Source organism: Pochonia chlamydosporia, chromosome 3 (genome assembly GCF_001653235.2).
Source record: "Pochonia chlamydosporia 170 chromosome 3, whole genome shotgun sequence".
Taxonomy (NCBI): Eukaryota; Fungi; Ascomycota; class Sordariomycetes; order Hypocreales; family Clavicipitaceae; genus Pochonia; species Pochonia chlamydosporia.
The window spans coordinates 1,232,518-1,246,247 of NC_035792.1; the positions used below are offsets into that span (position 1 = coordinate 1,232,518).

Consider the following 13,730-nt stretch of genomic DNA (forward strand, 5'->3'; position numbering starts at 1 on the left):
GATGTTATTGCTTAACACAATCTGTAGTCAAAGGTTTTAGATATACCCAAGTATGCACTAATACAGCTTAATATGCCTCAGCACACAACGCGATATGCGATACCTTCAATGTTTCCCTCAATGTTGTTCCAATACTTTTGACCCCCTCCCCACTGTTAGTCGAGCCTGGGGGTATCTTGGAACCGGTGGGTCGCACCAAATCCAAATCTGGGGTCAATCAATCGGCGCCAGCCAGCAAATTCATGTGGTCCAAGACATTCGAGCTCCCGATTGACATCTGGCATGGAGAAAGCAGGCGATTCAAGATGCACCGGCCCCGAACCTCGGCAACCCCCAGCTTCCCCATCTCAAACCACACTTTCAACTTGACGACAGGGATAATTTCTCCAACTTTGCCGACTGGATGCCACCAGTAAGCTTGACGTCTTGAAGTCCCTGGCTGGTATCCAGATCGGTTAATAAAGCTACATGTCGTGCTAAACATCAAGACCTCACACGCACTCAGCCTCTCATTACCACCAACTGCCTCACGTCCTCAGCCTTCTCGCCTCACCTCACCCCTCCCAAATATCCAACCACCACCATCATGCCCGTCGACCCCAAACTTCACATCGACGACTCCATCCCCTGGAGCGAGCCCGCCTGGCTCCGCGGCGTCCACTCCCCATACTACACCTCCACGCATCGCGACCTCCAGCGCACCATCAGGAAATACGTCGACACGCACCTCCTCCCCTCAGCACTCGACTGGGAAGAGAAAGGCGATGTCCCACCCGAAGAAGCAGACCGCTTCTGCAAGTCAGGCATCCCTTTTGCCGACGTCCCAGCTCCGTATCGCCCCGCAAACATCCCCAACATAGCTGGCATTCCGCACGGCGACCTCGATGCCTTCCACTTCCTCATCATGAGTGACGAAATGTCCCGCGTAGAAGGCGGCGTGGGCATCGCCCTCGCCGGTGCTTCAGCAATCGGTGCTCCTCCCATCGTCAACTGCGGCACGGAGGAGCAGAAGCGGAAATGGCTCCCCGGCCTGTTCACCCGCAAGACGAACTTCTCGCTGGGCATCACAGAGCCATCTGGCGGGTCGGACGTGGCTCGTATCAAGGCCACGGCTGAGAAAACACCTGACGGCAAGTACTACATCGTCAATGGTGTCAAGAAGTGGATTACCGGTACGCCATGGGCAACACACATGACCACAGCTGTGAGGACAGGCAAAGCAGGCATGAAGGGCGTCTCATTGCTCGTCATCCCGATGGACTCACCCGGCATAGTGCACCAGAAGATCCAGAACTCGGGACAGAACGCGGGCGGCGCCTCGTTTGTCTACCTCGAGAATGTGAAAGTACCCGTGGAGAATCTTATCGGCGAAGAAAACGAAGGCTTCATGATCATCATGAAGAACTTCAACAAGGAGCGGTTCCTACTAACGGTCGGGTGTAATCGTAAAGCGAGATCCTGCCTCGCCATGTCCTTCCAGTACGCCATGAAGCGCGAGACGTTTGGGAAGCCCTTGATTCAGAACCAGGTCATCCGGAGGAAGTTGTCCGAGCTGGCGCACAGGATTGAGGCGCACTGGGCGTGGTTGGAGCAGCTGGCCTACCATATCAAGTGCTCGGATCTGGGCTGGGAGGATCCCCAGATTGCGAGTAGGGTTGCCTTGTTGAAGGTTCAGGGCGGGCAGTTGATAGAGTTGGCGGCGAGGGAGGCGGCGCAGATTTTCGGAGGCGCGGGATACATGAAGGGCGGGCCGGGTGCGACTGTTGAGCAGATTAATCGGGATTTGAGGATGCTGGTAAGTTTTCTTCTTTTCCTTGTTTTGACTCGAATTGTGTGTTTTGGGCGTTGAGGGGAGTGGGAAGCTAACTTTGTGTAGGTCGTTGGTGGTGGAAGTGAGGAGATTATTGCGGATTTGGCGGTACGATTGGAATTGGCTATGATGGGAGCGGCTAAGCTGTAGATTGTGTGATGAAGACATGATGGAATGGTATGTAAATATGAGTATATAGAAGCGTTTGTTCAAGGATGAGGCATGTGAAGGACAGTGTCTTGCTGATGAGGAACAATACTGTTTTCAGATTGTGAGTGAGGCTGCGTATTCACCTGCTTCAAGAAAAGTAGAACCCGATTATCAAGACAGCACCACAAATTCATCTGGAAAATAGAAATACGACTTTTCTTATCCAAAGTGTTAACAGGTAGGCTGGTACGTGTGCTCCGTGTTCACGTATTTTATGCGTCCTCTGCATGAGGGCCACATGCGGATGCGTTGGCAAGATGACACCCTCACGCCAAACAGCTATTCAAAACCACATTAAACATGTACACCACGCGCAACTCTAAACTCTTATACCCTATTCTTCGGCTCTTCATCCATCTCATGGATAATTCTGTTGCAATCTAGGGTAATCTACGCAGCCATGTACATGCAATTGCCTATTCTGGCTAGTGGGTCCTGCCAACACACAACCTCCACAACCACCCAATACGCCACTCCCATTGGCGCGTTGACCAGGATCTGCCTCGTCACCCCGCGCAACCAAGCAGCTCCAGAACTGCTGTTGGGCATGGAAAAAAGCTCAAAGCTGCCTCCCATGTGCTTTGCTTTGGTGCTGCATCAATAGTACAGCCCTGGGTCTTTTGGTCTGCCAGAGTTGCATGTTTCTCCTGCATGCCTTGGTGAATCGTCGATGATCCATCTTGTGTTTTCCCCCTTACATTCCAAACAAGAATATTCCAACATTTATTTTCCTTTGGACCTTTCGAAACCTTCCATCCTGTGGAGTTGCTCCCAAACAAGCGGTGTCCGTCCGACTTACACCCTCCCGCATACCAGAGATATCTACCACCATCTTGGTCCCGTCGTTCCCGCATTCCAATCCGCTCTCCAACTGTCGACTTGCCCGGCTGGGCGCATGCTTGAAAACCGGACCGTCCCGAGAGAACCATCAAAGAGGGCATTTTCTGGATAAAGTGTTGCGGCTTGCGTTGCAGCCGCTGCCGTCATGGCGCCTCAAGGAGACCAGTTCTCTGCGCCTGGCTCAGCGAGCTATGGATCCGGTACCATGACTGTTGGCGATGGAACGTGGGAATTCTCAAAGAATACCTTCTTGCTTCCTAATCTCCAGGGCGTCAATTTTGATACAATGCGGTACAATGGTAAGCTGCCGTCACTCACCGTCCTTCGTCTTGCTGTTGCAACCCAATTTAACGTTGATTTGTTCGTCCAGGTATGGGTAATCGTTTCGCCACACTTCCTCAATATCATCGAATCGTCCTAGCCCACGGAATTATGGGAGCTCTCATTTTCCTTCTCTTAGTTCCCGTTTCGGTCATGCTGGCCAGGTTCTATGCTCGAGAACCGGGTTACGCAGTCGTATATCATGCACAGCTCCAGGTCTTTTCTGGGCTGCTGCTTCTTGCTGTCTTTATTTTGGGCTTCTTTGCCGTTGGCCCAGAGCGCAATTTAACGAACCCGCACCACGGAATTGGCGTGGCCATTTTCGTCTTATTTATTCTTCAGCTTGTTGGCGGGCGATTGGTGCGACACATCACCAAAATGAGGTCTCTTCGCATTATGATCCATCAGTGGTCCGGCAGAGCAATTGCTCTTCTGGGAATCGTTCAAGTACCTCTTGGCCTTACCTTGTATGGTTCACCAAAGTACTTGTTTATCCTCTACACTCTCTGGATGAGCTTCTTACTTCTGGTCTATTTTATTTTGAGCTACCGCGCTGAAGGTCGCCGAGAATTTTATCATGGTGGAGCTCGGTCTGAAGCTGGCCGCACCCGGGTGACTGAGTCTGAATATTTCTCCCAAGAACCAAGACATGAAAAGAGTGGTTGGATGATATGGCTCGGTCCTCTTGCAGCTGGTGCGGGTATCTGGGCCTTGATGCGTGGACGGAAGAAGAATAAGGAGCGCGACTATAGCCCCAGCAGGTCCCGGTCGTTCATTAGTAGCCGTGGGCCTGAAGTCCTGCCTTCTCGTCATGGTTCGGCAAGTTATGTCAGCGAAAAATATTCCGAACCACCCAGAAAGAGCGGTGGCGGCTTCATGAAAGTCATCGGAACGGCGGCCGCCGCCATTGGCGCTGGTAAGCTCGTCTCTGGCATGATGAACCGACGAAATGATAGACGCGACGAAGAATACTCTGCCGTTTCAACCGAAACTCCACGTCGGCACAACTCTCGACGAGACGGGACCACTCTCAGCGAATTTAGCAGTGATTACACCGATTATCCTCGCCGACAAGATGAGACCCAGACATCGTTGTTGCCCCCTTCAGCACCGCCTCCTGGAAGAGGTGGTCCTGGACGGCCCGTGACCCCCCAACCACTCCATTCTCGTGGCCGTGGCGAATATGAAGATTCTGATTACTCCTCATATGTTAGCCCATCACGACGCCAACAGGATGGCGGACGCGGAGGTGGTTTGGCCAAGGGTATTCTGGGAGGCCTGGGAATGGGTTGGTTTGCCAAGAAGCTTGCAGATAGACGAAGCAGAAAAGAGGATGACAGAATTCGTGATGAAGAGGACATGAGGTCCGGGCTTTCTGGTTCTCGCTTTACCGGCGATGGATATCCATCCCCATCCAGAAGAGACTCTCGACGGCCACCCCCGGTCAGGCGAGCGACGGGACATCCTGGAACTTCAATCTTATCGGAGACGGACATGACGGAGTCGTCTATCGAACCACGAAATGTAGGAAGCTCGTATACCGCCGGGCCTACTTCAACACACACCGGGACTGTTCCTCCCATTGTTCCTGTTCCGGTTCCCGGTTCAGGTGGTCGTTCCAGATCCCGATCCCGATCCCGCGCCAGAAGTGATTCTGTGTCCATGCCTCCAATGCCAGGCGATCCTCATGGCATTTTACATTCAGAGGCAGATTCCCAGTCGCAAATGTCGTCAATAGACAGTCATCCTCAACGTCGTCCGTCTGAGAGGCGGAGGCGTGCTGGTGAACGCGCAGCAGCAAAGGCGGCCGCTCGTGCCGGTGGGCTGGCGGCTTCGGAGAGGGAACGATATGGATCACCCTCCAGCCAACCAGTCAGTGTTAAAGTGAAGATGCACGACGACAGGGATAGGAATGTAACGCTGCGTCGCTTAACAGAGGAAGAACAAAGAGCTGGATCAGCGAGGGCCCGAACAGACTCGGAGAGCAGCGAAGCAGGACTGGGTTCGCCAAGCAATGGCCGTGGCTACAGGCGAGACTCCAGCCAACGAAGAGCAGAGCGTTCAGCAGAGCGAAGAGTTGAGAGCGATCAATTCGCTCCCTTGTCGCCACCCCATCCGGCATTTGCAAAGGGATCTAGACGACCGAAGGACTCAGCTTATTACTCTGGACAACCACAGCCAGGACAGTTGGGCTCATCACCAATGGGTCCTGAAGCAATGTCCAGCATGGGAAGTGGCACTGGCACCTGGAGTCAGATGAGTCCGTCACCTAGCGGGCCAGGTAAAGGCACCGACTCGGTGGCTGCAGACGATAGGCGGCGTCGACGTCGACTGGAACGACGAGGTGCTGGAAGCGCCCGGCCATCCGAGTCGGACATGTTTGATTAGAGATGAATTTGGTTCTCGGATGCGGCGAAGGGCACAACTTATGCTTGGAGGGCTGCCGTACAAACTCAGGTGTTATGAGTCTGTGACGCAATGGATCTTTGGACGAGGTATGAGTTAATATTGTGAATATGGCTGAAAATCAACGCAATGTGTATATATGTTGGATGATGCCGCGGATATGTTTGGCGTTTTTGGCGGAAACTCTACCGACTTCTTGTTTATGCACTTGACGCGTTGGAGGCATTATATTATTAGACTTGGAGGACTGACCATGCGGATGCTGGAGGGGTCTTCTGCGTGACATGTTGTCGAGCCGAAAGGGCAAAGCGAAAGATGACCCGGGATGGAATGATATGTATTTTTGACCAAATAATGGATGCTATGCTATGCTATGCTATGAAATGAGGTAGAACGTGAAGCCCAAAATTAAATGAATACAAGATACAAACAATCTCTCAACTTTGTGACATGGAGGCGTAGGTGATGAACGGCAGGCACAACCCAGACATGGAGTTCGGCAGTGCTCAAGCCTGGCTGGCGGCTTGGTGTCTCTGGTCTGGTGGATCCCCATCATGTCTCCAACGGCGAAAGTTGCTCCATGTCGTCTTGAGCTTGAACTTGACGCGCTGTTTAACCCACTCTCCACTGATGGAGATAGCTCGCGCCACCGGACTTGAAAATTAACCAATTCAGCTCCACCCACAAACTCTTTGTGAGCACAGCAGAGCTCTTCAGCCCATTGCCGACAATTCTGACGTCTCCCATACGTCTCCCAGAGCTCCAGGACAGCCAATGGCTCTGGGATTGACACGCCGAAGTCGATAAACCAAGATGCCACATCGGAGCCCCAAGTCTAAAGCAAAGGCCACGTCGCCATCGCCATCACCCTCGCCAGCGGCATCACAAGATCCCAACACCGACTACAAGGCGATCGCGGAACAATGGGCTAGAGCGAAGCGCATTCAAGCAGCTAACGATGCCGAGGCTGAAGCACTTGGCCAACCGAGCCAGCGTGAGGCTGCCAAATCCCTGGAGCGACAGCGGGAGAAGCTCAATGAGCGACGGCAAAAATCGTATGAAAGACGGTGGTGGTGGACTGCCGCCTTTTGGGCGTGGTTGCTGGTGATTCATGCTGTGGGCATTTGGCTGTTCACGAGTGGTTTCCTCCTGACTCGATTGGTGCTGGAGGACAAGTCGAATTGCACAATACCCCCGATTGAAAGCCGTTTGGCGCCATTGGATGTTGAAAAGGGTTGCTGGCATCCCAAGACGTTTGATCGCGCAGTAGTGGTAATCATCGATGCTCTACGATACGACTTTACCATACCCGAAGATCCGGCCAAGGAGCAAGAGTTTCACAACGCTTTCCCGTTCTTGTACGAAACCGCCGTCAAGTCACCTCGCAATGCGTTCCTACGACCATTCATCGCTGACCCCCCGACAACGACCCTGCAGCGATTGAAGGGAATGACGACCGGTACGCTACCCACCTTTATCGATGCAGGGAGCAACTTTGGAGGTTCAGCAATCGATGAAGACAATATCCTTATGCAGCTCAAGAATGCTGGCAAGAAAATTGCGCAGTTGGGAGACGATACCTGGTGGGACTTGTTCCCCGGCTACTTTGAGCCCAATATCAGCAAGGCATATCCCAGCTTCAACGTGCCAGACTTGCACACGGTCGATAACGGAGTGATTAGCAACATCTTCCCGCTCATGGACCCTAGCAAAAGGGGCCAATGGGACTTACTTATTGGTCACTGCCTAGGTGTTGATCACGCTGGCCATCGATTTGGACCCAACCACAAGCAAATGAATGACAAGCTGAAACAAATGAACAGCTTCATCCGCAACCTCACGGCCACAATTGACGATGGTACGCTGCTGGTGGTCATGGGTGATCATGGCATGGATGCGAAAGGTGACCACGGCGGCGAAAGCGACGATGAAGTGGAGGCTGCGCTGTGGATGTACTCGAAGACACCCATCTTTGGCCGGACTTTGCCTGAACATGCGACGCCTCCAGCAACTGCCAAGATTAGACCCGTCAACCAAATTGACCTGGTTCCGACGCTGTCTCTACTACTGGGCATTCCCATCCCATATAACAACTTGGGCCGCCCTATCGAAGAAGCCTTCTCCGGCCCGAAAGGCGACAACTGGGCAAACCTTGCCGCGGTGTCGCGCATGGCATCCGCTGGCATCGAGAGATACCAAAAGTCGTATTTCAAGGCTCGTGGCATGACTCAAAGCGCAGATGCCAACTCTCCTGCCAGTCTGTGGACGGAAGCCAATAAAATCCCAAGCACTTCGCAGCGAGATGCGTATAACGCCTTTACCAAGTTCCAGGAAGAAACTCTCAAAGTGTGCAAGGATCTCTGGGCCCGGTTTGACGTCCCTCGGATGGTTTCAGGCGTGGTTGTTGCTGGAATTAGCGTTGTTCTTCTCGCAATGTATGCTTCGAGAACCGAAGACGACGAATTTGTTGTCATGAATGACGTTGAGCTGGACTACGCCGAGAAGAAGTTGGAAGTTCTGGGCTTCAAGGACGAACCTGAACCTCACGTGGACCAGTACTACCATAGGGACATACTGCGCGGCATGTGGGATACGCGCTTCTTGTTCGTGGTCGGCACATTGATTGCTGCTTCAGTCTACAGACAACAGCCAATGGATCGGCTGGCTACTCTTGTCATGGTTCTCATGATGACGGCAGTCGGCTCCTCACTTCATGAATGCGGAAAGACGATTCTGAACCTGCTCCCCAAAACGCCATGGGGCTGGCTCTCTGTATTGTTTACGCTCAGTCACTCAATTGGCTTCGCATCCAACTCATACACCATATGGGAAGACCAGATTCTTCTTTTCTTCGTCGCGACGTTTGGTCTCGCGTCGGCGGTTTCCTCCTTCCGCCTCGAATCCAAGGTTGACCGCACAATGGCAATCTACCACTCGGTTGTGTTCATTCTTCTCGGACGGCTTGCGTCTTATTCCAAGCTCTGTCGCGAGGAGCAGATGCCCTATTGTGTGTCTACATACTACGCTTCAGGGACCTCAACTGTATCTCCCTGGCAGCTCATTGTTCCCTTTACCGTCTTCATTGCCCTTCCCTCCATCATTAAGTCTTTCCTTACACCTACACGATCGTACGAAGGCTTAGCGCCGACGTGGATCGGATACGTCTTTCGAGTCGGACTCTTCATTTCAGCCATGTACTGGACCATTGATACCGTAAATAACGGTGGTTTGCTTGCCGGCAAAATATCCGAAGATGCCCTCAAATCTATTGGCGTGTACTTGGCCCAGACGATCCTGGCGCTCGCCCTTGTTGCTGGCACAACAGCATTCATATGGGCACCGCCCAGCGTCTCCATTGTCTCGACAGCCTCAAAAACCGGCCAAGCACGAGTCGCTATCCTCGGATACAGTAACGCACTGGGCTCTCGCTATCTCCTTTTGCCTATCAACATACTCGCCGCTTGTCTCCTCCTAACAAAACCCATGGGTTCCGGAGCCCTCGCTCTCATGATGTGGCAGATCCTGTCGCTCGCTGAAATCATTGACCTGAACAATCTGAAAAACGAAACCATCGGACCAATCATGCTTGCCATCCTCGGCAACTTTTACTACTTCAAAACCGGCCACCAAGCTGTCCTATCCAGCATCCAATGGGACAGCGCCTTCATCCCCCTCTTCACTGTCCGCTACCCCTGGACGCCCATCGTCGTCACTCTCAACACGTTTGGGGGCCAAATCCTCGCCGCCGTATGTGTTCCCCTCCTCGCGGTATGGAAAGTTGGTCCTAAGCAAAAGGGCGTGCTGGAAACCGTCACGCGCAGCCTCGCAGTATTTATTGCGTATTTCGCCGTCGAGGCGTTGGCGACGATGAGCTGGGCAGGCTGGCTGCGGAGACATCTCATGCTGTACCGGGTATTTAGTCCGCGGTACATGATGGCAACTGTGTTGTTGCTGGTGCTCGATGTGATCGTGCTGTTGGTGACGTTGACGGGAGTAAGGAGCAATACGCTCTCTATAAGCGAGGTCTTTGGCTGGGCGGATTAGATTTTAGATAGTCATGTACTTGTAAATGGCGTTGTGCTGAATCATATAATAGTATCTTGGTATCTAAAGCTCTATATCTTGGCAATGTACACAAACCATATAATCTACCTCACCATCACCGCCGTCCCCTTAACAGCTAACCCCCCATCCGGCCCCTCAACCCAAACATCGCAACTCCCATCCCCAGCCGGCCTCCTCACACAAACACTCAACTCATCACCCACATACAATGGCGCATAATTCCTATACGATATGCTCTCCACGGCGCCTCCCAGCGCCTCCAACATGAGAGCTAGCGTCAGCGGCCCATGGACAAGTAGATCCCTATGCCCATCCGTTGAGCGCGCATACACCCTATCAAGATGAATAGAATGCGCGTTAAACGTCAGCGCCGAAAAGTGGAAGAGGTGCGTAGCCGTGGGAACAAGCGTCTTCCTCGACGTAGCCGCATGGGGAACTACACTCATTAGCCATCATCCTATCCAACCTTTACTGACAAACTCACATTTTACAGCGCGTCTAGGCGCAGTAGACGGCCCTTCATCCCTCATGAATACCAGTGTCCTTCTCTCTTCGATATCCCACTCCCGTCTCGCACCATACCTCCTCCACACGTCAACAAACACCTTCTCCTGCCCCGCGTTGCCCTTGATACGCACATCCCCTATCTCCTCTTTACAATGCCATGGCCTCCCGTCCATGAGGAGATTCTGCTGCCAGCCTTTGTGGAAGGTGACTTCGCCGCCGGCCCACATTCGGCGTGGGAAGTTTGGCCCCGGTGAGTGGTCCGGGTCGGCGCCGTCAGGGGCGAGTTTTGAAGGCGGTGTTTGGATGGGGAAGTAGACTAGGTGGTGGCCTTGGGGGAGGGTTTCGGGAGGAGATTGTATGGTTCGTGAGGAGGTGATTGGGAGGTGAAGGAGGTCGGATATTGTGGTTGTGAGGAGGTGGGAGGGCATGGGGGTGAGGTAGTCGGGGATGAGCTTGGGGGGACGGCTTTGGAGGGTGGTGATGATTTGGGAGGGGGAGGGGGATGAGAAGAAGCGGCGGTGGGGAGGATGGGGGAATTGGGGTATTGACGGGGGTTTTGGTAGGCGTTTCATTTTGGTGGTTGTGTTGATGGTGTTGATGGTTGAGGGTGGAAAGACTCTGGAGTTGAGAGTTTGAAGTGGTTGATGAGATGAGATTTGCCCCACATTGATTGAGTTGGACTTCATCCAGGATACGTAGAACAATTGAGAGAAAATAAATAGTGTTTTAATTATTGGCGATACTGACATTTAATTTTAGCGAATATATTTGTAAACTACTGTCTCTATTTATTACCTAGATACACCATCGCAATGTACAGTCTACTAAACACATACTGCGCCTCTATCTTCGCAACTTCAAAACAATCCAAGATGCAATCCTATACCCAGCAATTATAGAAACCATAATGCCAACATTCTGCCCCAACTTCCCCGTAGAGTAACCATACTGATCCAGTACAGCCTGCCCTGCAATCTTGCACTGATTCGCCAACGGCGACTCATACATGCATCTACAACCCGCACCGCACGAATACGTCCTCTCCGCAAACTCATTCACCATCATCCCCTCAAACACATACTTCTGATAATCCCAGTAGTGAAAGACATATTTATAAAAGACGTTCAAAATCGTCGGCGGGACCATGAATCCACCCACCGACATCCACAGGCCATTCGCAAAAGCGACCAGTGCCAATGCGATGACGAAGCTGGGCACAAGAGAACTCATGAACACGACGAGCGATTCCGCAGCCAAAAGATCGAGGAACAGCCACATTATCCATGTGAAGAATGCCTTTGCCGTGGGCTGAAAATTCGACAACCAGTACGAAATGACGGAGAAGACGACCGATATAAGAAACAGGTACGGGATGCCAATGAAGAAATTGGAAACGATGAACTCGGTGGCGCCGTAGAGGCCGTTGTGCAGGTCCTTGACGTACTGGAGACGGTCTTCGAGGAAAGCGGGAACGTAGGCGACGGCCATGAAGGACATGAATGCCGAGCCGAAGAAGATGGCGTTGATGAAGGGCTGGATGGATTCCTGGTCGGGCGAGAGACGGACCCATACTGTGCCCATCATGATGGCGAGACCGGTGTACATGGCGAGGCGGATGCCGTAGGCTACGACGTCGCGGTAGGATTTGATGAATGAGCGGTGGAGGAGCGTGAGGATGAGGCTTGGCGTGGATGGTTTTTGAATTTCAGAGAGATTGAGGGGGTGTGAGGCCGATGAGAGGGTGTTGACGAGGGAGGCGGTTTCTTGCGATTGCGGCGACGAGAGCCATTGCGCTTGGAGGGCGTCAAGACGCTCTGACGCGGACGAGACGTCGTTTGCAAAGTCGATGTTGACGAGGTCGAGGAGGAATTCGGCTGGGTTGATGTAGTTGGGCACCTGGACACCGAGTGATTGGAAGTGTGGAACGACGTTGGACACCGGGCCAAAGTAGTGCGTCTTGCCGGCGGAAAGGAGCATCAGCTTATCAAACAAGTTAAATGTTGCCGTCGAGGGCTGGTGGATCGAACAAATGACGATGAGGTTGTGTCGCTTGGCCACCTTGCGGAGGTAGTTTACCACTTCCCATGAGGCAGCTGAGTCGAGGCCGGACGTTGGTTCATCGAGGAAGAGCACCTTCGGGCTGGTGATGAGCTGGCTGGCCACGCCAACACGGCGCTTTTGTCCGCCGGAGATGCCTTTGCGGATTGGGGTGCCGATGATGGTGGAAGCTTGTGAGGTGAGACCGAAGGAGGCGAGAAGTGAGTCGATTCGGAGGAGGCGTTCTTTTCGGGGCAGTGAACTACATGGTGTTGGTACTTGTGCAAAGAGTCTTGGAGGGAAGTCATATTACCTGGTGCTGGCGAGGCGGGATGAGAAATCGAGGGTTTCTCTAACGGTCAGAGATCCGATGAGAGCGTCTTCTTGTTCTACGAAGCATGTGATTTGTCGGAAGGCAGACTGGGAGACTTCGGTGCCGTTGATGAGAACCTTGGCTTGGACATCACTGGCATTGGTAGGTCGGCGGGCTAGGACGTTGAGAAGAGTTGTTTTACCGCAGCCAGATGGGCCCATTAGCGCGCAAATTTCGCCTGAAATAGGAATTAGATCAAGTTCTGAAGTTGAGGGGGAGTTGTAGATAGTGGGAATGTGGGTTTGCGAATGTAGTTTCACAGGGTTTATACTCACCAGCTTCAACTGCGCCTGCTGCCTCATCAACAATATTCTTAGGCTTCTTCGTCTCTCTATCCTTCACCGTAACAGTTACCCCGCTCCAAGTAACGCTCTTCACTGTCGAGTTATTCAAATGCGCGTCGGCGACGGCTTCTTGTTCCGGATCCTTCGTCATGGCGCCCGAGGAGCCTGATTTTTCAGAACCCATCTTGCCCGTTCTTCAAAACCAAGAAATTGAGATTGAAGGGCAAAGTCTCGTTGGGCAGATGTAGGGTTTAAAGAACGACTGATAGGAAAAGACTTTGGGCTTTGTCAGACGTAAACTTGCTGGCTAGCAGGGGTGCTGCAGGTCGCCGAGCTATATATGCAACTTGAGGTGAGTTGGCAATATTAGGGGTTGTACGGCATTCACGGGCCGCTAGTAGTTACTCGAGAGTAAATATAGTGCTTGGAGGGAGGTTGTATACGTTTCACAGCCTGTTTAAGGTGTGGTGGGTGGTTGGCGATGAAATTATTGATAAGCACCGATTGTGCAATCGTGATGACTGGAGTTTAGCCTTTTCACCCGAAGTTGTAGGAAGTTGCGAAGTGAAGCCAACGGACTATATATTGTATATGAGCAGAAAAAAAAAGCTCAACGTCAAGGCCCTGCATTTTGTCAGCAGTATTGTATCCAAGTGAGATATAATATTGATTGAGGCTGGTCGCCGACAACCTGTGCCTGAAGATGACACGCACAGCAGGGCGGATTGTGGATACAAATAAGAACAAGAAGCCTCGCACTGAAGTATTGTCGGGCGGATGGTCGCCGTCTCATCATCCATTGCGGCATTCTCCTACATGGCCGCCCGATGGCCCGTTGCTCCATCAAATGCTAAATTCAGGTTCCCTTGAATGGCAT

General features: G+C 52.4%; 4 protein-coding genes across 4 annotated transcripts; 3 read left to right on the forward strand and 1 right to left on the reverse strand.

Moving 5' to 3' along the window:
* Positions 1-586: 586 nt before the first annotated feature.
* Positions 587-1,960, forward strand: VFPPC_04275 (acyl-CoA dehydrogenase; the record flags this gene model as incomplete). The annotated part of the gene is made up of 2 exons (XM_018283655.1): positions 587-1,795; positions 1,877-1,960. The coding sequence occupies 2 exons, from the start codon at positions 587-589 to the stop codon at positions 1,958-1,960; spliced, it is 1,293 nt and encodes a 430-aa protein (XP_018144805.1).
* A 1,045-nt stretch (positions 1,961-3,005) lies between these two features.
* Positions 3,006-5,569, forward strand: VFPPC_04276 (cytochrome b561/ferric reductase transmembrane; the record flags this gene model as incomplete). Its single annotated transcript, XM_018283656.1, has 2 exons — positions 3,006-3,159; positions 3,231-5,569. 2 exons carry the CDS (start codon positions 3,006-3,008, stop codon positions 5,567-5,569), a joined length of 2,493 nt encoding a protein of 830 aa, XP_018144806.1.
* An 831-nt stretch (positions 5,570-6,400) lies between these two features.
* Positions 6,401-9,631, forward strand: VFPPC_04277 (phosphoethanolamine N-methyltransferase; the record flags this gene model as incomplete). The annotated part of the gene is made up of 1 exon (XM_018283657.1): positions 6,401-9,631. One exon carries the CDS (start codon positions 6,401-6,403, stop codon positions 9,629-9,631), a length of 3,231 nt encoding a protein of 1,076 aa, XP_018144807.1.
* A 1,371-nt stretch (positions 9,632-11,002) lies between these two features.
* VFPPC_04278 (ABC transporter) lies at positions 11,003-13,037 on the reverse strand (the record flags this gene model as incomplete). Its single annotated transcript, XM_018283658.1, has 3 exons — positions 11,003-12,458; positions 12,510-12,747; positions 12,845-13,037. 3 exons carry the CDS (start codon positions 13,035-13,037, stop codon positions 11,003-11,005), a joined length of 1,887 nt encoding a protein of 628 aa, XP_018144808.1.
* Between the last annotated feature and the right edge of the window lie 693 nt (positions 13,038-13,730).